The sequence below is a fragment of the Hypomesus transpacificus genome, chromosome 3 (genome assembly GCF_021917145.1).
Source record: "Hypomesus transpacificus isolate Combined female chromosome 3, fHypTra1, whole genome shotgun sequence".
Taxonomy (NCBI): domain Eukaryota; kingdom Metazoa; phylum Chordata; class Actinopteri; order Osmeriformes; family Osmeridae; genus Hypomesus; species Hypomesus transpacificus.
This window is the reverse complement of record NC_061062.1, coordinates 9,187,603-9,207,777: the sequence shown is the minus strand read 5'-3', so window position 1 is coordinate 9,207,777 and position 20,175 is coordinate 9,187,603. Positions and strand designations below refer to the sequence as shown.

General features: G+C 42.1%; 3 protein-coding genes across 3 annotated transcripts; 2 read left to right on the top strand and 1 right to left on the bottom strand.

The window, feature by feature from the left end:
- Positions 1-702: 702 nt before the first annotated feature.
- On the top strand, positions 703-3,180 carry spdya (speedy/RINGO cell cycle regulator family member A). Its single transcript, XM_047015107.1, has 7 exons — positions 703-945; positions 1,157-1,441; positions 1,539-1,597; positions 1,698-1,783; positions 1,899-2,070; positions 2,306-2,648; positions 3,065-3,180. Exons 2-7 carry the CDS (start codon positions 1,189-1,191, stop codon positions 3,124-3,126), a joined length of 975 nt encoding a protein of 324 aa, XP_046871063.1. The 5' UTR covers positions 703-945; positions 1,157-1,188; the 3' UTR covers positions 3,127-3,180.
- Positions 3,181-3,310: 130 nt separating this feature from the next.
- Positions 3,311-6,901, bottom strand: trmt61b (tRNA methyltransferase 61B). Its single transcript, XM_047015094.1, has 7 exons — positions 5,750-6,901; positions 5,378-5,480; positions 4,896-5,086; positions 4,561-4,652; positions 4,246-4,448; positions 4,034-4,114; positions 3,311-3,936 (listed from the first exon to the last, which is right to left on the bottom strand). Exons 1-7 carry the CDS (start codon positions 6,599-6,601, stop codon positions 3,902-3,904), a joined length of 1,557 nt encoding a protein of 518 aa, XP_046871050.1. The 5' UTR covers positions 6,602-6,901; the 3' UTR covers positions 3,311-3,901.
- Positions 6,902-7,278: 377 nt separating this feature from the next.
- wdr43 (WD repeat domain 43) lies at positions 7,279-17,753 on the top strand. The gene is made up of 18 exons (XM_047017895.1): positions 7,279-7,528; positions 8,754-8,888; positions 9,124-9,245; positions 9,653-9,773; positions 10,668-10,786; positions 11,161-11,263; positions 11,375-11,439; positions 11,686-11,845; positions 12,495-12,581; positions 12,825-12,950; positions 13,239-13,376; positions 13,492-13,578; positions 13,713-13,744; positions 13,881-13,944; positions 14,394-14,507; positions 14,957-15,026; positions 16,200-16,255; positions 16,414-17,753. The coding sequence occupies exons 1-18, from the start codon at positions 7,322-7,324 to the stop codon at positions 16,540-16,542; spliced, it is 1,935 nt and encodes a 644-aa protein (XP_046873851.1). The 5' UTR covers positions 7,279-7,321; the 3' UTR covers positions 16,543-17,753.
- The last annotated feature ends 2,422 nt before the right edge of the window (positions 17,754-20,175 follow it).

Here is a 20,175-nt window from a genome sequence, read left to right as displayed (position 1 = left end):
ACAAAGTGCTGTTTCTTTGATCAAACTATTACTTTTCAGTCACATCCATAGTTCTTTAAAGCAATATTTTTGCACAGTTGTTCAATACTTCTGAAGAGTTGTGTCCATGTGTTCCACGAAGGACGTGCAGTTGGCTGGGCTCATTGGAAACGATTGAAGTATTTGTTGTTCTTGCCTGTGTAAGATCACAAGAAGGCACCTTCTAAATGTTTTAGCTAAATATGCTGTTTACAAACTAATTGCCAACCTACAATAAATGCAATGGACAGTTGAGTGGCACTTAAAGACAACAAACAAAACAGAATTAGTAGTTAGTTGTAACTTGACCACCAAGGTAACCGACAAATGAACCTGCTTTACTCTCACTGCCTATTGTTGTAGGCTACCATATCCTTAATATCTTGGTGATATCCAAAACTGTTCGTTCAAATCCCACTATTGAGAGGTAAGGTCCAGTCACATAATCACAGTAAACCAGCAAAACTGCAAGGTTGTGTATTAGAATTTCCTTTATTTTGTTTTTTTTTTCACAAACCGCAACTCATAAAAAGTAGGCTACTTTTTTAATTAGCGACATCGTCATTAGGGCGTCAGAAGAAAAAAACGAGCACTTAACATGACTCATTGTCATGAAGCGCGCTCCCTATCATTAATCAGTCTGAGGCTGAGCGGTTGTGTTTTGTCTTGTGTGGGCACGAGGGCTGTGTACACATTCATTTTACATTTTACCAATGGTTAAAAAATGTGTTGAGATAGCTTTAACAGCGAAACTTTCTCCTTCATAACTTCTTCTAGTTCTAATTACAAAGTACTTCTACCTAATTACAAAGTATGTAGTTAGTGCCTGCTGTCGACGTTATTGATTTTGATGATCTGTGTGTGAGGAAACTTTTACCACAGTGCTAGCTAGCCAGTGCTAGTTAGCCAGCTATCAAGCAATTTAGGGTAAGAAAACTGTTGTTTCGATTATACTGGTTAGCTGGTATAACTGTTTTGTACGTATATTATCAAGCAGCTTGGCGTATGGATTGTCCACATTATGGCATAACTAGTTAGACCGACTATTATAACCAGAGTTGGTGTGTAAGCAGCTTTCTTAGTCTCTTTAACTGAAGCCATCAGGATGGATAACAGTGTATGTTTTTGTCACTTCTAGAAAATTCAGCTAGATATCACAGCTGAAGAAGCATGATGAAACACAAACATAGGTGGTGTCAGACTCCCCCTTCTGTCACTGTCCGAATCAAAGCCCACACTGCGCACACCCTCCAGATCAAGAGAGGGCTTCGACTGAAGAGATCCAACGTCGAAGAGGCCCAAGGGCCGCCTGGCAAGAGTCAACCTAGTCGGCGACAAGAAGAGGTCTCTTTGACCAAGCTGTCCTGGGGCCCAACACTTGTGATACAGCGAGAAGAGATGGCAGCTTTCTTCAGAGTTTTTGGTTGGTCAAAATAACTAATGAAATTAAGTTGTCACATGCATCATTAGACACACCTTAATTTAGAGTAAAACACATTTACCTGCTTTTTAACGTACAGAAGACGATTTGATACAAGACTTTCTGTGGATGGACTGCTGTTGTAAAATCACGGATAAGGTGAATCTCTTGGGTTAAATATGTTTGTATAATGCACCACTGTCTAACAATACATTACATTATTTCTCACTCTTAACTTTTTGGTGCTCACATTTTTCAGTACCTACTGGCCATGACTTTTGTCTACTTTAAACGAGCTTGCTTCAGCATCAGTGAGCACAACCGAATGAACTTTTTTATTGCACTGTAAGTAAATAAGAAGTTTTTCATGTCTTTAAAGTTGCTAAGTTGCCTACACAAACTGCATCATAATTGCAACACATAGGTTAACCAAACAGATCTTGTCATGACTACTCTCCAGTTACCTCGCAAACACCATGGAGGAGGATGAAGAGGAAAGCAAGTACGAGATCTTTCCCTGGGCACTGGGGAAGAGCTGGAGGAAGCACTTCCCCCGCTTCCTCAAGCAAAGAGACAAACTGTGGGCACGCATTGAGTACAGGGCTGCTGTCAGTCATCGCTGCTGTGAGGAGGTAGGCTATGGCTAAGTCTCTGCCAGCAGTCCCACAGTACCACAGGCCTCCAAAACTAGCTCGCCATTGATGCACCCATGAGCCTGCATCACGATAGGTACATCACTAGTTTGCATCCTGTTGACGTGTATAAAGAAAGATGGTCTTTTTTTGGAAGTTGGTCTTTTTAGAAGTGAGGAATATTCGCGACTTGCCTGAAATAAGTTGTGATGACTGTTTGTGTGTGTCACTCAAGGTCATGGGCATTGTACCCACTCATTTCATCTGGCAGCGAGAACGAGCAGAGCACCACAGTGGTGCCAGGAGACAGTATGGAGAACGGGCACCAGTCCACATGCCCCGCGGACCTTCTGCTTCCCCGGCCCCCTGTGCCCTCTGTGCCCATACCTCCAGCCTGGGCCTGTCCTCATCTACCTCAGGAACACCCTCTTCACCCTCCATGTCCTCCCCGCTTCCCTTTGCCCTCGCTTTCTCCCTGGAGACGACTCCTCCTAGGGTCCAGGCTGTTTCCTGCAGGGCTGGCCCCAAGACCAAAATCCAGTCCCAGCGCCCCTGCTGCTGTGCTGAGGAAGCCCCGAGTAAGTGTTGCTGTGCTCAGAGGGGCCTCCTTTTTTAGGACGAGCTGCAAGCACGTTTAGACTTTTAGTGTTCATAGTTTTTTTTTTCTGTGCTTCTGGAATTTGAAATATTCCTGTTTAAGAAATACAGTAGAACCTCTCCAATACATTATATATACCATGCTTAATGTATCAAGTGAATGTGGACACTGAAATATCAGTTCTACAGAATGATCTGCTCTCTGGATTGGTTTAAGTAATGGTGACACCTAGTGTCAAACATGTAACTTGCCCTTCTTATTCCACTATTTGAGTTGTAAGTGTGAAGAGAATTCCAGAAAACTAGTCGTGAAGTTGAGCAATGACTCAAGCTAAATGTTCTTGAGCTTGTTTGTTTCACGTCACCTCAGCTATAACACCAGTCTTCTGTCCCTCAGGGTATGAGTCTGACTGTGGGGCTGGAAATGACGCTTCCATGGACTGGATCAATGAGGAGTAGAAAGTCAAACTTGCTGTAAAACTACATTTCCCAGTCCGGTCAGTTCTTAAGTACATGATTGTGTACATATTCAGAAGTGTGTGTACAGTTAGATTTGATATGTAACCAGCACACTCCTCAGGTTCAAAAAGGTTTGTGTGTAATTTATTTCTATAGAAAATTCCTAAGAATCTCAGGAGCATTGTATTACTTACTTTCTTTTATTCTGTGTACATTAATTCATATTTTTACAACACCAGTATGACTATAAAAAAATCTTCATGAAGCTGTATAAACCCATTCCTTCATTGGCTGTGAATATAGTGAATTGTCTAAAAACACATGGATTGTTCTGAAAAAGGAACATCTTATGTTAGGTGCACATTGTTTTTAGTACACGTTTATTACTGTATTTGTATTTATTTATTATGATTTGAGCACTTTTTATTTATTTTATTTTTTACCAAAAAAGCACTGGAGATTGTGTAAGAATTAGCTGTTGATTGAAAATGAACTGTGCATAAATGGTAACCCTACAACAGTAATGCCATACTACTAGGGTTGATGTTTTTTACATCCTTGTTCATGTAAGAAAAGAGTTCTATTAAAGGCTGGTTAAAAAATCTTCCTACATTATCCATGTAATGTTTGTGTATTGACATAGTATATACAGTACAAAGCAAACATCATGACACTTTAGACAGTAAATATACATTTTAATATAGAAATAGTTATAATAATCTACTAGTATACATGCAATAAAATTCTTCAGTGACGGGCCTCACAGGTAGAATACCTACTTCTCACACTTCCTGAGTTTCACGAGGAATGCTGAAAGCATAAAGGATTGTTGTAAAACAATGTTAACCCCTGGTAGATAAGTGCATGGAGGACACATTCTATTGGGATATTGGACACATTCACTGACCTGTGTGGCTAGTTTGTTCTGGGTGTGGTCGGGCAATGTAGGGGATACTTCCAAATGGTGGATTTTTTTTATCACCCATCTCTGAAAGGTGAAGAAACATGCATATGGTAAGGTAAGATATAATCATTTTGCCAAACAGTTTATTTAATTAGGAAAATCTCTTAGAAATGTTAAACAAAGAATTAAAAATATATTAAACACTGAAGTGTCACCTTCATTTTCTTCATTCGACCTCTCTCCCTTTTTCTCCTGTCCTGCAAGTGGAGGAGGAGCTTTCCTGGTGCAAAACTGTCCGTCTTTCTGGATGGCTGGGGCCAACATCCAATCTCTGACCTGCACCTCGATGATGCGCTCACACAGGAGGGGGAGAGCTGAGCATCTTACACCCTCCAGCAAATCAATAACCTGTGTTATACTGAGTCCCAACATAAAAAGATGCAATATAAAAAAAAATCTAAATCATTTAGACTCAAAATACAGCTAGTCTGTATTTTGAAAGAAAGCCTTCAGTACATTTAGTTTCTTACTTGGCAAGGTACACGGCGCACACAGCACCAGAATGGAGGTGGGGAGTCACAGTGGGTAAAACTATTTGTGGACTTATTATATCCAGAGCAATCTGAAAGAAAATAACAACTGTTAAAGCCTGGCAAGTTTTAAACTTGTCCCGGCAAATGCTAAGATGGTGGTCATTTTATTCTGTGCAGTTTTTCAAACTTGTGTGCAGGTGCAAACAAATGACTGGAATGAAAAAACGTTCCTACAGGGCCATGGTGCTACATAAAATAGCACAGAAATACACAGCACGACATGTATTCCTGAACGACATGAAACATGACTTAAATAGAAAACCTGGCCTTACAGAGTGAAATCCCCGTCCAGCAAGAAGAGAAGAGGCCGACTGGAGGTCAGTGTTGTAGAAGTGGACGTTATCCGGCCACTCCTCCCCCCTCCTCTGCATCCAGGACGCTCGCCAGCGCTTGTAGTTGAGAACGGCTCTTTTATGGTGGTCCTCCCTGATCTCAACACTTACCACACTACCCTTGGACCCCACTGAAGAGAGGGGTACATTGAGACACAGCTGTGAAAGACACATAAGCTATCCATGGGGTCGTACCTATTGCACAGACTGAAGGCATTTCAAATGTCCCTTTACCAAATGGCATAGGCCTATAATGTGTTTTAGACCCGTTTTTACAGGTTTCACAATGTTTTTTTGTGTGAATATATTAGAAAATGCATTGCAGGAGAGACAATGCAAAGATCAATCAGCCACTTAACGTTGCCAAACAAATCCACTTTCATAAACTATCATTCATGATGAAACATGGATGCTGTGCATACCGGCTCTCGACAGGAAGAGAGACATGGCCCCAGACCCAGAGCCTGACTCCAACACACAGTCTCCCTCTGAGACATCCATCATCATCATCATTACGCTAGCGTCCTGGAGAGAGATGTGCAAGAAAAAAGTTTAAAAGAGGAATATGGTATATGGGCTTTAGCAGTCTTGTTGAGGAAACCAATCCAATGACACAGGATTCTAAATGGTTGGGGGGGGGGGGTTCATAATATTAAAAAGGAGAGAAGATACGATTAAGATAGCAACCCCCCCAATGAGTCATAGGTCATTTTGAACCCCACACTATTTCTGCTAACTCTTGATCTGGGTGAATTTGACTAGTCGTTCATAGATTGTAATTAAGCAAATCATACCTTCGGGTAGGCAATAGCAGGTCCTCTCCGCATGTTCAGCACAAATTCCTCCAGACTGGGCCGGCGTATGAGGATAGGTATCCCAAGTGTGGTGCGTTTGTACAAGCCGGGGGGGCAACCCATGAGTTCATTGTGGGAAATGGTGCCCCAGCTGCTCTGCAGACGCACACCGTTCTGAAGCTGGAACATCTTCCTGAACTCCACCCGCCCCTTCTTACGATATTCGGCTATAAGCGCCTCACCAAAAGACATCGAACGCTCCCCAGGCAGGGTGGATGCTGATAATCCCAAATCACTTGAACACGTCTCATTTTCTGGAAGCTCCAAACTACTCGGTTCTGCTACATTGTACTTGGTGGGCGGTTCCTGTTTCATTCCTAATCTGTCTTCGATTTGGGTCTCTGTACTTTCATCCCCGCCCTGTGCCCGCTGGGCATCTGTAACAAAGACGTCCAATATGTTACGATCTTCCTGAGGACACATTTCAGTGGGTTTCTCATCTTCATCCTGTTTGCGCTCTCTCAGCTGTGCAACTTCAGAGCTCAATGCATCTTGGGGCAACAGCTGGCTTATCCTCTCTAGTGGCGATAGAGGTCGCCTCCTTCCGAACTGTGACCCTGGTCTGGAAGTCTGCACAAGGTTTGGCGTAGACGGATCAGAGGTGTTTTTGTTGCTCCCATTGTTATTCGCCCATACTGGACTCGTCCCAAATGTTCTTGTATTCAACGTCCATTTAGAAGGTTTGACTTTGGAATGTAGTGGTGTGTATCTTTGTTGGGCTATATTGGTTGTGCATGTCCGCACCACTCTTTGCATTAAGAGGGACGCTCCCATCGGCACGTTTACAGACATGAGTGCAAGGTGTAATGGTAGTTTAACTAGCTTACGCAACGTAAAGTGGTGGGTGATGGCCTGTTCAATGGTTCCTTGCACAAGAAGTCCTGACACTGTCCATAAGCTGACTTGAAAAAAACGACTTTATGATCATCTACAGATAAATGCATAGTCAGAAATGATGCATCCCTTAAAGAATTACACCTCGTCCGTGAGTGCAGTACCGTTCATATCTTATACAGCCCGGTACAAGACATACACTTCAGCTATATCCACAGCACGGGATATGAAGGTCGCCATGCTGGAAACAAACACATGTTCTGTGACGTTTTTTTCAGGGCGACAAACATGTCTTCTTCCTTTAAAATGTGCAGTAGGCTGGTTACAGCTGCGTAATGCTGCCCTCCTCAGGTTGCATGGGTATGAACGCATTAAGCAAGCAACAAATGTGAATGTGAATGTGAATATAAAATGCCACGTAGGATAAACTGCATATTGTTTCAAATACCATTTTATTGATCAAATTAGATATATTGTAAGTTCAGTCGTTTTCCTCAAACTAAACATCTATTAATTGGCAAATCCGCCCATCTTTACCCACATGAACGCACCTAATCACGCCCACATGTATTGATACTAGCCAATGAGGAGATGGAGCCGATGTGCCAACGCGCCTGCTTCGTGGACGATAACACGTGGTTCTTCACTAATCACGCAGACGCAAGTAGTGTTTCAGTAATGGCGGCCGATAGTGGTAGTTCGTCTTTGGGGCTACCCTGCGCTTTCTCACCAAAATCACGACAATATTTAGCGTTGTGTGCCCAGGATGGCAGACTTCGTATTTGGAACACAGAGAGTAAAACATTTCACCAAGAATACGTGCCTTCAGCCCATTTGAGTGCCACTTGTACCTGCATAGCTTGGGGACCATGCCGAACGGCCAAGGTAATGTTGGTGAAGCAATGGAATTACTTAGGCCTGACAAATCCTGCTGCAAAATAACTCCGTTAAGTGTGCAAAACATTTGGATATAGATATACAGTAATAACACTAACAATATATCAAATCTTCTATAGTTGTCCTTTGTGTCTGGTTTTGTATGTGATAGCTGCGTATCTGGGCCCTAGCGCAAGCGACAACTATCTTCCTGGACGCACATGTTTGTCGCACATGGTCGGAAAAAAAGCCACGATGAGGACTCTTTCACTATGCATGCCACGCAACAAATTGTGTGGTGTTCATTTAAGTGATTCTCATTACTGTGACTGTAAAAACGTATCGAACCTATGTATTAATAAGGAAATCAAACAAAGCTCCAAAGTAAATTGACAACTTCGCGAGCTGCCCAGTCAGCTAGCTAGCTAATGTTAGCCACGCTAAAGAATGACGCACACGCGTATCTTTAATAGAATTTCAGATGAATAATGCTCTGAAAGTACCCACAAAGTAGTACAGTCATTACTTCGGTTATTACCTTGCTTACACTCAAATTCCTACTAATTCCATGTGCACTTGTTTTTACAAATAGCATCTATATAAAGTTACAGATGATACTAGCACATCTAAGTTTAATAGCTGAATTCTACTATTCAGTTCATGTTAATATATTTGGAAATATTAATAATAAAACATATTAAATATAATTTTTCAAATAATTGCGAAGAGGAGATAAGAAATTTCCACAGCCGATAAAGGTGGCCAACATGGCAGCTTTCTATGTACTTCTACGTTTGTTTGCTTCATTTGCTAGTTATATTTGCTATATGTTTATTGTAGTCCCTGCCAAAGCAAATTCCTTGTCTGTGTAAACATTCATGGCGAATAAATCCATTTCTGATTCTGATTCAACATCCACCTTAAGACAACAGCTATCAATGCATTTGGTTTGGCATGTCTTGAGTTCGTTTGTTTGCTTCATTTGCTAGTTATGGATTACTTAAGGCCCCCTATGAATTATCTTGCTAAAAACTAAATGTCAGATTTGGCCTTGGTGCGTTAGTTTTCTCATTAATGGACATGTATTAGACCTTCAACATCCACCTTAAGACAACAGCTATCAATGCATTTAGTTTGGCATGTCTTGAGTATTCATTCAAGGTAATCCTATTTGCATTCACTTAACATGTAGTTTACATTTTGTCAATGGCATATTAACTGTCTAATGTCGCAGGAGGGACCTCAGAGAAAAAAGAGGAAATCTGACGCAGGTCAGGTGGAAGAAAAAGCAGACCTGTTGGCACTGGGTACGGCAGCGGGCACTGTTATCATCTACAGCACATTGAAAGGTGCTCTGCATTGCACACTGGTAAGATTGATGTCACAATTGGATTGACAAATATCATAAATCCATACTGCTATAGCTACATCTCATGTGAAATTTTGATTCGTAACTGAGATACTCATTCTGTCCATACAATTGAACAAACGCTGTGCTCACCTTTTTATTGATGAATTTTACCTGGTATTATCTAGTTATTTTGCTGTCCAGTTATTGCTTCTAGTAATTTCATTAATTCTGAGGTAAAAACGTTCTTCCCAAGGATGGCGGTCACTGTGGAGGCGTCAACTGTGTGCAGTGGCACCCTGAGGGTAGTCTGTTGTACAGCGGCTCAGATGACACACACATCGTAGAGTGGGACCTGCAGACGGGCAAGACGCGTTGGTGAGTTTGTGTGTGGTGGGAGGGAACATTGTTTGCCTTAAAGTGTAGAAGAATATAGCTTTGATGTTGCACAGACTCACGAATGGTTGAATGGCAGATATTGAGGCCTGAAAGCTAAATAAACATGCATATCCATGAGAAGTCTGGCTATACAGAGATGGTCTTGCTACTTTGTTGCTCTGTCAGTTTTCTGCTGCAAGTAGACACTGTACACAAAGTTACTTAGTAATCATCAAAAAAGTTTGCCTATACGTTAAGCATTTGCATGTTATTTTGAGACTCTGTCTGCTTATTATTAAGGACAGGGGAAGGCAAATGTTAAAATGGTAAAGTAATTTCTATAAAGTGATATTGCAACCCCAGATAGCAGCTTATTCGTTGAGCCTCATGTCTGTGTTTGTCCACAGTAAGTGGAAGGCAGACCGTGCATCGGTAACCAGTCTGTGTGTGAGCCCAGATGGCAAGCTGCTGCTCTCAGCTGGACACATCATCAAGATGTGGGACCTAGAGACCAAGGAGTTGTACCGGGTGAGTGGGGGGGGGGGGCTCCTAAGAGTGAATGTAGGGTATGACACAAGAAATTGGTCATTATGGGCCAATCCCAATACTCCCCCTTACCCCTAGACCTTAGTTTACCCATAGTCCTTGGCCCTCAAAACTGAGGGGTAAGGGCTACGTATCCCTAGGAAATGGGACGCCACTTGGTTGCGGGTATGTCATCTAGCACGTATCAATATCTCCAAAGCAAGTAGTGTTTTGCACTGATATCAAACGAAATTTGCTGCTAATGGAGTTTACTTAAAATTGTAGACATGCTAGTCAGAGAAATGCGGACTGTTGTGCAAATCAGCACTGTAACATTAGCGTACCAAACTAGTGATTTTTAGAAACGTTTCAATTAGGAAAATGGTTGCCAATATATATGTACAGGACTGTGTATACCACAAAACAAGAATGTCTTAAAAAAAAAAATATCAATGAATTAAGCCGAAAATATTACATTTATCGGACTCTCTGGCTGGTCTGGCCACCATTGTTGCCGGCCGCACAGTATTCACATAGCCCTAGGTTTCAAGTTAGCTCCCGATCTTACTTGGTTTTAAAGGGTGTATACCCCTTCGTCTTAGCCCTACCCCTAGCTCAGAAATATTATTGGGACACCACTAGCTCTCACGGGAACGTGCAAAACTAAGGGGAGCCAAAGCCTTTGTCGGGCACTTGCATGTCATGAAATGGTCTTTTGTCCTTTAGAAACCTCGGACAAGCATTTTATTTCGGAAGAACATGCATTATTTCAGTGAACTTGTCATAGTTTTGTGTAGGCGTATAGGCATTTCAAGCAGCCTTAGAAATGAGTTCATACCAAGGGTCCACAATGTCCTTTTTCCTCTAACCGGTTACCACCTCTGTGCGCCTCTTCAGAAATTCACCGGTCACTCCACCGCTGTGACGACCCTGCGCTTTGCTACCACGAGGCCTCCCGAGAGCAACGGTCTCTACTTCCTGTCTGGAGCGGCCCATGACCGGCTCCTCAGTGTTTGGTGAGTGTGGGCAGCCAACAATGTTGCTCAGATAATGCAGTCATAAGTCTGTTATTGGGAATAGATTGGGCTCAAAAGCTTTTTCAGTGCATTCTTGCTCATGCTTAATTACTAACCTCTAGTTTTAATTGATCAACTACAAACTTAAAAGTGGTTGTGCCATGTGTAGGGGTTGAGTATCGTTTCTAGACCAGAAAGTTGAGCTATTTTTCGAGATTCTTTTAAAAGGTTCACTGACATTTGTCCAGTATGAACTGGTCAAACGTCTAAATAGCGACAGCAATACAAACGTGTTTGTCTGTTAGTCGACATCTGGGGATTGTGGACATGATGATGGCTACTTTTTCACAGCTGTCTGTTTCTGCCCCCACCAGGCAAGTCCGTGATGACGGTAAGGACAAGAACTCAGTGGTGTCCTTTACGCTGACCGACGAGCCCCAACACATTGATCTCTTCACCTCCAACAACAAGGAAGAGGTATGAGTCTGGTAGTAGCAGCAATGTCCTTTGGCTAGACAATGCTGAGCCTGAGGAGCAACACCAGCACATTCCTCTCACCCATCTTCTCCCTGTTTCTTTTGTTCCCAGGCGGTGAGGCTGGCGGTGGTGTGTAAAGACGGGCAGCTGCATCTGTTCGAGCACTTTCTTAATGGGTGAGTCCCTTATGGAATTATCACCACCAGGTGTCCTATACATTGCCTTCAATGCAGACATTTTTAATAGCTGAAAAAAAGTGTCTGAAGATAAGTGGCCCTTGGTGCACAGGTGCAGTCAATGTGCTCAGAAAGAAGCTCATATTGACGATCTGAAATGGCTTATGAGCATAGAAGCTCTGTCTTCAATAGAATATAATGCCTGTTTTTCAAAATGTTTCTACTTGTCTGTCCATCTCCCTTCAGACCCTGCAAGAAGCCCCTTTCTCCCTCCTGCACGGTTCAGATCTCTGGAGTGGAGGACTCCCCGGTTCCTGTCCCCCTGCTGGCAGCGGCCCTAGGTGCAGACACTCAGGGTCTGCTTCTGGCCTACGGAAGCCACCTGCAACCTGTCATGGAGAGGACGGTGAGGAGACGGCGTGTGCCTGCCTGCCAAACACGGCGGGAGATGAGAGACGAGTCAGAGTCCTGTTTTTTTGCATGCAGGGTGTTCACGTTGTATTGCTCTCTAGACTTGTCTAGGGTGACTTTGGGTTCAGTACTGTGCTTTGCCTTCGGTCGAGTACTGCAACACTACCCGTCTTGAGACTGTTATTTTGAAGGTCTGGTCTCGGAATTGACCGCTGACTCGTTCTCGGACTAGATTTTAATTCAAGACCACAACAGTCTTGCAGGGATATCACTAAATTGCATTGTCCAATTCTTTTGTTAACTGTGATTGGATGTAAAAATGTAATCTTCAAATGCAAACAGTAATTGACCTATTTCTAATTTAAAACTTAAGGGCTGTCATTATCACCGGCCACCCTTACCCGCAACCCAAGAAATTGAATGCAGTACATGGATAATGCTGTTACGTTACATCAATGTTAGCTGTATTATGTATACTGCTCCCGACTTTCTAAATATTAACATTAAGTGAACTTATTGTTAATTCAGTGTTGGAAGTAAGAAAATAATCTGGTCTTTGTCTCGCCTTGGACTGGTGTGTAGTGAAGAAACATATTTCATGGTACTGATGTTGCCCCTGACTATTTCTTTCTTCTGGCCTGTAGGAGATTGACACAGAAGAGAGACACATCTGCCTGACTCGAGATGTCAAGACCACCATATCCCTCTCTGTGGAAACCAGCATATCCAAGGTAACACCTAGCAACAAGCATGTTGATGTCCTTGTCTGCCTGTTCTCAAAGAAAGCAAATGCACACACTCACACAGGCCAATATAACTGCAAACTGTGCTTTGATGGATGTCCTACCTGCAAAATCTCGCCAAAAACACACACTGCCCAATGTCATTTTGAACATTGAAGTTGGGTTTGTTCAGTTGAAATTATTTAATGAAGATCATGAGTCGCTTGGTCCATTAAAGTTCTTCTCTTTCAGGTTAAAACTCCTATTGTCAACGCAAAGAGCAAAATTCTTGTCCCTGGACTTCCTGGTCATAAGGCACCTTTAAAAGTGGCTCCAGTGGCATCAGAGAAGAGGAAAAAGGGCAGCGACACCAGAGAGGTAACGCTGCTGTGAACTGCTGCATCAAAGGGGAGGAGTTGAGCAGTATGAACTGTCCACGCTCTTTTCAGCTTGTCCAAAGTTGTGACAGCAGAAGCTGTGTGGCCTGCTGACTTTGCCATTTTATTCCCTACATTGACCCATGCACATCCACACAAGTTAAAACAAAGGCATACCCCTGGCAAACCTGTCACCATACTTACTGTTACTATGCTTCTCAATGTCAGTCGAGGGCACGAGACATAAGTCCTAGCACTAAACCCCTTCTCAAACTTGGAACCCCCCCAGATGTCCATAGAAGAGCGACTGGGAGAGATCAACCTGTCTGTGTCTGGTACTACCAAGGGGACCTCTTCTCTACAAACTGACAACTGTGCCGTGTTGCTCGTGCAGGGGCTAGAAAGCAAGGATAGTCAAATCCTTAACGTGAGTGCGACATGGGGAGTGTATCTTGACATAACTAATCTGGTTATTTCTGAAGTGGAAGGACGTCTGCACAGATACCAATTGTTTGTTGTGCATGTCTCTTCTACTCCAACAGAAAGTGTTCCAGACTCGGAAGGAGCTGTTTATAAAGAAAACGGTTTCTCGGTTACCCCTACCCGCTGTCTTGCCATTGGTCGAGGAGGTTAGTTTTCTGAGGACACGCGATGAAAACCAGAGATATGTATCTTTTGGTGAATGTTTTGCTTTTGAATTTGGAAAAAACAGCTAGGCCTCATAACAATGTTTCTAAACATCCTCTGTCCATTCCTTCCTTAGATCACCAAAAGACTGCAAGGACATCCATACATGTAAGTTCCAGTTTATTTATTTTTACCATGATTGTCTCCTAAAGCTTAAACCCCAGATACTGGAATTGAAACAGAATGGTCCACTGTACATTGGAAATATTTCTCATGCTTGCATCAAATGTGTCGTCCTTTACAGGGCAGTGCTCATGGTACGCTGGCTGAAGGCTGTTCTCATACACCACACCTCCTACTTGGCCTCGGTGAGTTGTGGGAACAGCAGTCCATGTGGTGTTTTAATCCTCACTGTTTTTAGTTGTCACTCCAATAAAGGCCATATTCTGTGAAGTCGCACCAGTTTTGGGGTCTGGTCAATGTGATGGGCCTTCTGATTAGAGAGCTTTTTGAAGTGGTTATGGTCTGATTCAAACCAGGACTTTTAGTTTGATGTGATTGATGTTAAGGCTGGGAGAATGCATGCAAAAACTATCCCACCCACCTTTTTTGAAATTCCTATGTCATACAATAATGGTAGAAAGTAACCCTAAAGTGCCCCTTATTTGGCATTCACACAGCCAGCTGAACAGTTGACACATAGTTGAGCTCAAGACTGACAGGGCTTTAACATGATGCACCTCTGCCTACTAAGGGCGTGGAGCTGGGCAGCTTCTTATTGTACTTGATTTTACTGATCCATGTTTTTCTCAAACAGTTGCCAGATTTGGTGTCCCAGTTGGGGGTGCTGTACCACATGATCGAATGCAGAGTGAAGATGTTCCACAAGTTGACCAAGCTACACGGCAAACTGTTCTTGTTTACAACACAGGTATGTCTGCCCCTGTCAGCATGCAGTGCCAAAGCATTGGCATGGTCAAGTCAGAATAGTTTATTAACACACACGACCCATGAAAATATGGTTAAAAGATCAATGAGTCAAGCATGCAAAATGTCAACCTTTTATTGAAACAAGCTGTCATCTGAAAATGGCCAGAAGGATTTAGAGTGCAGTGTTGAGGGTTGGCAGACTCACTGCTGCTTATATACTATGGCTATAAATACTTTTATTATAAGTTGGTAAAACATGAAGAACTGGGCATAAAACATGACCACATAGTGTTTTTGCATCATTCATCTTTCGTTGGATTTGTAAAGCATTTTTCCATTTCCATTCATAAGGCCACATTATCTGTTTGAATAATCTTCGAAATGAATACTAAAATACATCATTTAAACCTCACTTGGAACAACCGCTTAACTCTTTTGATTCTCCACCAGGTGGCGACGCCTGACAGTAGCGACACAGTCACAGATGTGGACCACACTGCCAAGCTGGTATATGAGGAGGGTAAGTGCCATTGACCTTTCCTCTCCTCGTTACCTCATCAATTCTTCAATATCTTCAATATTCTGAAACCACACCATTGCTGAGTCTCCCGTACTTTAGAATAGGTTGGAGATTAACTGTGTTGGCCACTTGGCAACCTGAGACTTGTCAATGGTGTATATACACATTCACTGTTCATGTTAGGGTGATAGTGGTGTTTGAGCATTACAATTCAACTGTAAGGTAACCAAAATGCCTCCTTTATGTATATAAAGAAAAGTTACATTTGTTGACACAAATCTTTGCCCTCTTAAATGTGTGTTAACCTGGATAGATACATAGGCAAATTTGCATTTTCCATAGTCAGACTTGCTTATGCAATTCACGCAAACGCGACTCTCTGTTGCAAACGCGACTCCCTGTTGCTTGGCAACTGAACAGGCAGTGTTCAGTCATTAAGTATCCTCCCCTTTTGGGGGAACAACGAGACCCTGCACTGTTCACTCACTGATCACCACACTGTATAAATCGCTTTTATTGAACTATATACAAAATTGGTCATAATTAAATGGTTAGGCTCGGCAGCGATTTCCGAAAGGCTTGCCAAGGTGTCTGTCGACGCGTGTTCATAAAGGGCAGTTCATAAAAGAGGTGTTGTAGAGCTTCCTAAGTGTTGGGTTCCTGCTGGCTGGCAACCCGGAAGGACCTTTCTACAAAAGGTGTCTGATGCAGAGTTTGCCGAACATGACCACAGTGGGATGGGGAGGAGGTTGGAGGGCAGCAGACATTTGCTCTATGTTGCACCAGATGAACGGTCACTGGGGTTTAATGCCTGTTACTTATTTTACATTTACATTTTAGTCATTTAGCAGACGCTCTTATCCAGACTTACAGTAAGTACAGGGACATTCTCCCCGAGGCAAGTAGGGTGAAGTGCCTTGCCCAAGGACACAACGTCAATGCCCCGGCCGGGAATCGAACTAGGAACCTTCAGATTACTAGCCCCATCCCCTAACCGCTCAGCCTCCGGTCAATCAGGTGCAGTGACCACACCTCTATGGGAGGGGGCTTCCTCCTCATGTTGTCATGCCCTTTTGATTTCTATCCCTGTCTGGGGTTTGTGGTAGAACTGATGGAATAAGAGCGTCTAGTGCTCCTCACTGATTTTATTTTATTTTTCCTCCCACTTCATAGAATCATCGGATGAAGAGGCCTCTGGTGATGAGGGTCTTCCTGACGAGGACTCTGATGTAAGTCAGACTACTGTGTGTTCATGACAATAATGGACTTGCTGAGTAATTAGATGCTCTGCTTTATAGTTAAAAACCTCCATTTACAAAGCCTTGCTGCAACTTCATGAAATATGTTATAGTCGGGTTGTTGTGAACAATATTGTCATGTCATCCAGAACTGGGAAGACGAGGAGGCTATGGAGGAGGACAAGGCGGGAAAAGACATGGACGAAGACGGGAGGACGGAATCGAAAGAAAATGGTGATTCGGACATGGAACCAGAGAACGAGAGCGAAGAGGAATAAGATTTAAAGAAGCCAATCAAAACACAAATAATGTGGCGACTGAAATGGACCTGAAAGATTATTATATATATACTTTCATTTTATTTTCATGCTTTTGATTTTATTGTATCAGAACAAACAAAAAAATTGTTTTAGGAAAACGCAAGCAAAGGACAGCATACTTGTGGTTGCAGGGCCTTATGGCCGTTGACTTGGTGGACACACTTCAAACCCAAAACATCCAGAGAACCCGCCATTTTGAAAAGCTGCGTCTTGGACTCAAATCCATGCAACTTCTTCCTGATTTTTACATTTGTTTTGGTTCCCAGTCTCTACACCCCTGTATCTGAAAGTGTACTACTGCTCTTCTCTTAAACTCCAGTGGGAAAGCCAGGTGGAAGTAATTGTGAATCTTTAGTCTGACTCCATAGCTTTGAACATGAATGAGGGAGGAGTTCACAAGTGCACACTTTAGAGCAAGGGTTTGGAGAATTGGGATGGTTGGGTTGGTTTCTGTACCGTTGACTGTAGTGTACAGAATATCCCCCTCACTGCTTGTTCCTGAGGTGGGCTTGCCTGGCATGACTGTAGATCATGTCCATACGCAATGTAAATCTGTATGTACAGTGCAGTGTTTGTATGAGCTTCTCCCCCTTCCCCCAACAGCAGCTCCCAGAAGCCTCTGGATTAAAGGAAATTCAGTCAATCCTCCCACCTGAACTTTGATATCGTTTGTCCTCTTCTCTCCCTCATGCATTATTTTGTGGTCCGTCACCCAGTCTGCTGCCTCAATCTCGTAGCCAAAGGGGCTATTTACGAAAAACCGACTTTGCTGAGTGAGGTCAATAAATGGGTGTACCAAATGGTTTGTGTCTAAACAATACAAATACTGGGGCAAGATGGGCCAGGCGCTTACATTTTTTTCAAGGACTCCTCAAATTTTCTTTAGTAGTTTGACGATTCTACTTTTGGCATTTCAGATCATTTACATCTGCTTGGACCCGATATGGTTTTTGGTTAGGCCATTGTAATTATTTTACAGAAATATAACCTAGAACATAAACTGACATTTGGAGATACTTATGCTAAAGGGATGTGTTATAAAAATACTAAACTCAATTTGAGCTTTATAATAGTATTGAAGAAGCAATCCATTAAGTTGAAATGCTTCCTTGATATCTGTAACAAAAGAGAGTTGATGAGATTGTATTAAAGTTCACAGGTGTATGTGATGGGCTTTTCTGTTGATTAAATGTGAATTTCCACGGTGCATTTAACAGGAAGGGTTAGAGGGCATGTGCATGAAGGGGAAGGCTGAGTTGTCCCACCTGAAATGAAAACCCAAGAGTTTGTGTTTGGGTAGATGCAAACTAATTAAACAACTTTCAATCACTTAAACCCTATTAAAACAGCCAATCAATTAATTTTAGAGTCAAGAACCCTGAATAATGTGAACCTGCTTCAGTAGTATGAGGCATGACTCAACATCCTTTTTGAACTGTTCCTCCTTTGGATGTGGCCCAGCCTCACTGAGGAGACTTATGGCTAAAGGCAAAGGATAAGTGATCAACCTAGTTCATGGTGACCATGCACATTCCTCTCGGTGACTTTCCAAACATTCAGTTAAAAGTAATGACAAGTGGAACTGCACTTTTTGAAAGTGGTCATACTGCTAAATAGACCCTGAATAAGGAACATTCTCAGTGTTGTTACACTGTCACTTGACTTGTCAATGAACCACCTCCTGGCAGTGTAACACTAAAACGATATACTTTCTATGATAGCACGCAAGCTCTCTCCTGCTTTCTCTTTCACACACTTGACAGAAAGGGTTACCAGCCTTTTCATGTTGACCATCTCATGAATATTTGTGAAAAAGCAACTTTATAACTTCTATATTCTACAGTAGATGGTTGATTGAAATGGAGGTCATGATTTTGGTGGCTAATACTATTTAAAGTGATATTGAGGACCTAACTAAATGGTTAGTCTCAAGAAACCCAAAGAGAAGCAAATGCTGCTTTGAAAGACATTTTAAAATGTGGTTCAGCTAGACCCAGGAGACACTGGTAATATTATGAATGCAAATAAGATAGTGACTGTTCCAGTTTTGCTCCAGATTGTATTCCACTAAACCAAGTGGAGAATAAGAACAACATATACTATTTAGTGCAAGCCATTTCTTTTAACAAATATAAATGTCAACATCAACTTCACTTTTGATTATTGAGCTTATTGCATTATAATTTATACATCAGCCGTCGTCTGGGAAAGATCACTTGGCCTGTAGAACAAGTAAAAGCTTAAAATTATCTGATGGGGTTTAATCTGGGGATCACTTTAAATGTTGATCTTGGCATGTGCTACATGTGTTTTATTCTCTCACGCTCTACTTATGTGTGTTCACTTCACATTGTGAACATTGTACGTTTGAAGAATTTCAACTACAATCTGACTAGACTTGAGAATATTGGGTCTTTGCGCTGATTGCTCATTGAATTTTGAATCAGTTTTCCTCCCTCAGTAGCCTGCTTGATGAGTAATCCTTTGTTATGGATGATGATAGCTATGCTTGTCTTTTGATGTAGGTGCCCTGCAAAAAAAATATTTTCTTTGAAATGCCACAAGATGTCACTGTTGTTAAAGCTTTGAATAAGCAGAAAAGGCTTTCATAAAAAATAGATAGTGTTTAGCCTCTGAAATGTAAAACAACAAAGAGAATATTTAGTTATTAGGCTGTCATTGTTTGGCCAAAGTGCAAATTTGACTGTAACTCTGTGTTAAAACACACTTTGGGGGTGCAACCATTTTAAAGGCTTAATAAAACATTAATTAAAAGCCTACTGATAAAGGCTGCATAGGTGTCACAAGAGGATATTCTATAAAGGATGCTGATAATCTGGGGGACAGTAGATGCTCATATGTGACACTGTCGTCACTTGATGGTTTATGAATAATCTGTGTGTAACCATATTAAAGATTTATAAAGCCTTCATCAAGACCCAAAATGTTGTAATTAGTCAATCTGGGAGCGGAATGGGATTCTCTTTATGAACCGAACAACATTGGCCTTTCAGCGCATCCCAATAAAATGTAATTGAGATTCGAGACTGTGTTTATGTCTTTCAGATTCTATTACGTCCAATGCGCCATGGTGAAATGTGAGCATAATCACTGATTAAAATGGTGTCTTTCCACACGGCTGTCAGGCAGAATACACAGTTGGCATTTTCCTACTAGCTCTGTGCAATGTCGCATTGGATTACAGGGATGAACTATATGCTCCGGGTAAAAATTGTGGTAAATCAATTTTCCATTTTCTTTAGGACTTCACTTCTATCTGATGTCAAGCTAATGACAACGTGAGCCATTGGGACAGGAGTCATTCATCAAAGCTGTTTAAAAACCAACCGTGGAACCACTCTTCTGGCTGCTCATTAGTTCAAACAAAATTACTTTTGAGAATAGCGGACATCATGCGTCACTTCAAGAGGAAGTGAAAAAAATTACAGTCAGTGCTCCTTCTTACATAAGCCTTGTTAGAAAACAACCACTGGCTACAACTTTTTTTTACTCTGTAAAACTAAAGGGATGAAGCCAGGCCACCAGTACAGGGGTTGAAGTTGACCATGAGAACCTAAATGTTTACTGCTG

Bases quoted from the DNA above. Each gene is read 5' to 3' on its own strand.
- spdya (XM_047015107.1), top strand. From the start codon at position 1,189: ATGATGAAACACAAACATAGGTGGTGTCAGACTCCCCCTTCTGTCACT. The intron at 1,598-1,697 runs GTGAATCTCTTG...CACATTTTTCAG, and splicing joins GTTGTAAAATCACGGATAAG to TACCTACTGGCCATGACTTT. The intron at 2,649-3,064 runs GTAAGTGTTGCT...TCTGTCCCTCAG, and splicing joins CTGTGCTGAGGAAGCCCCGA to GGTATGAGTCTGACTGTGGG.
- wdr43 (XM_047017895.1), top strand. From the start codon at position 7,322: ATGGCGGCCGATAGTGGTAGTTCGTCTTTGGGGCTACCCTGCGCTTTC. The intron at 11,264-11,374 runs GTATGAGTCTGG...TTTTGTTCCCAG, and splicing joins CCTCCAACAACAAGGAAGAG to GCGGTGAGGCTGGCGGTGGT. The intron at 11,846-12,494 runs GTGAGGAGACGG...TCTGGCCTGTAG, and splicing joins AACCTGTCATGGAGAGGACG to GAGATTGACACAGAAGAGAG.
- trmt61b (XM_047015094.1), bottom strand. From the start codon at position 6,601: ATGTCTGTAAACGTGCCGATGGGAGCGTCCCTCTTAATGCAAAGAGTG. The intron at 4,449-4,560 runs GTAAGAAACTAA...GTTGGGACTCAG, and splicing joins TGCGCCGTGTACCTTGCCAA to TATAACACAGGTTATTGATT. The intron at 4,115-4,245 runs GTGACACTTCAG...TTCACCTTTCAG, and splicing joins GTCGAATGAAGAAAATGAAG to AGATGGGTGATAAAAAAAAT.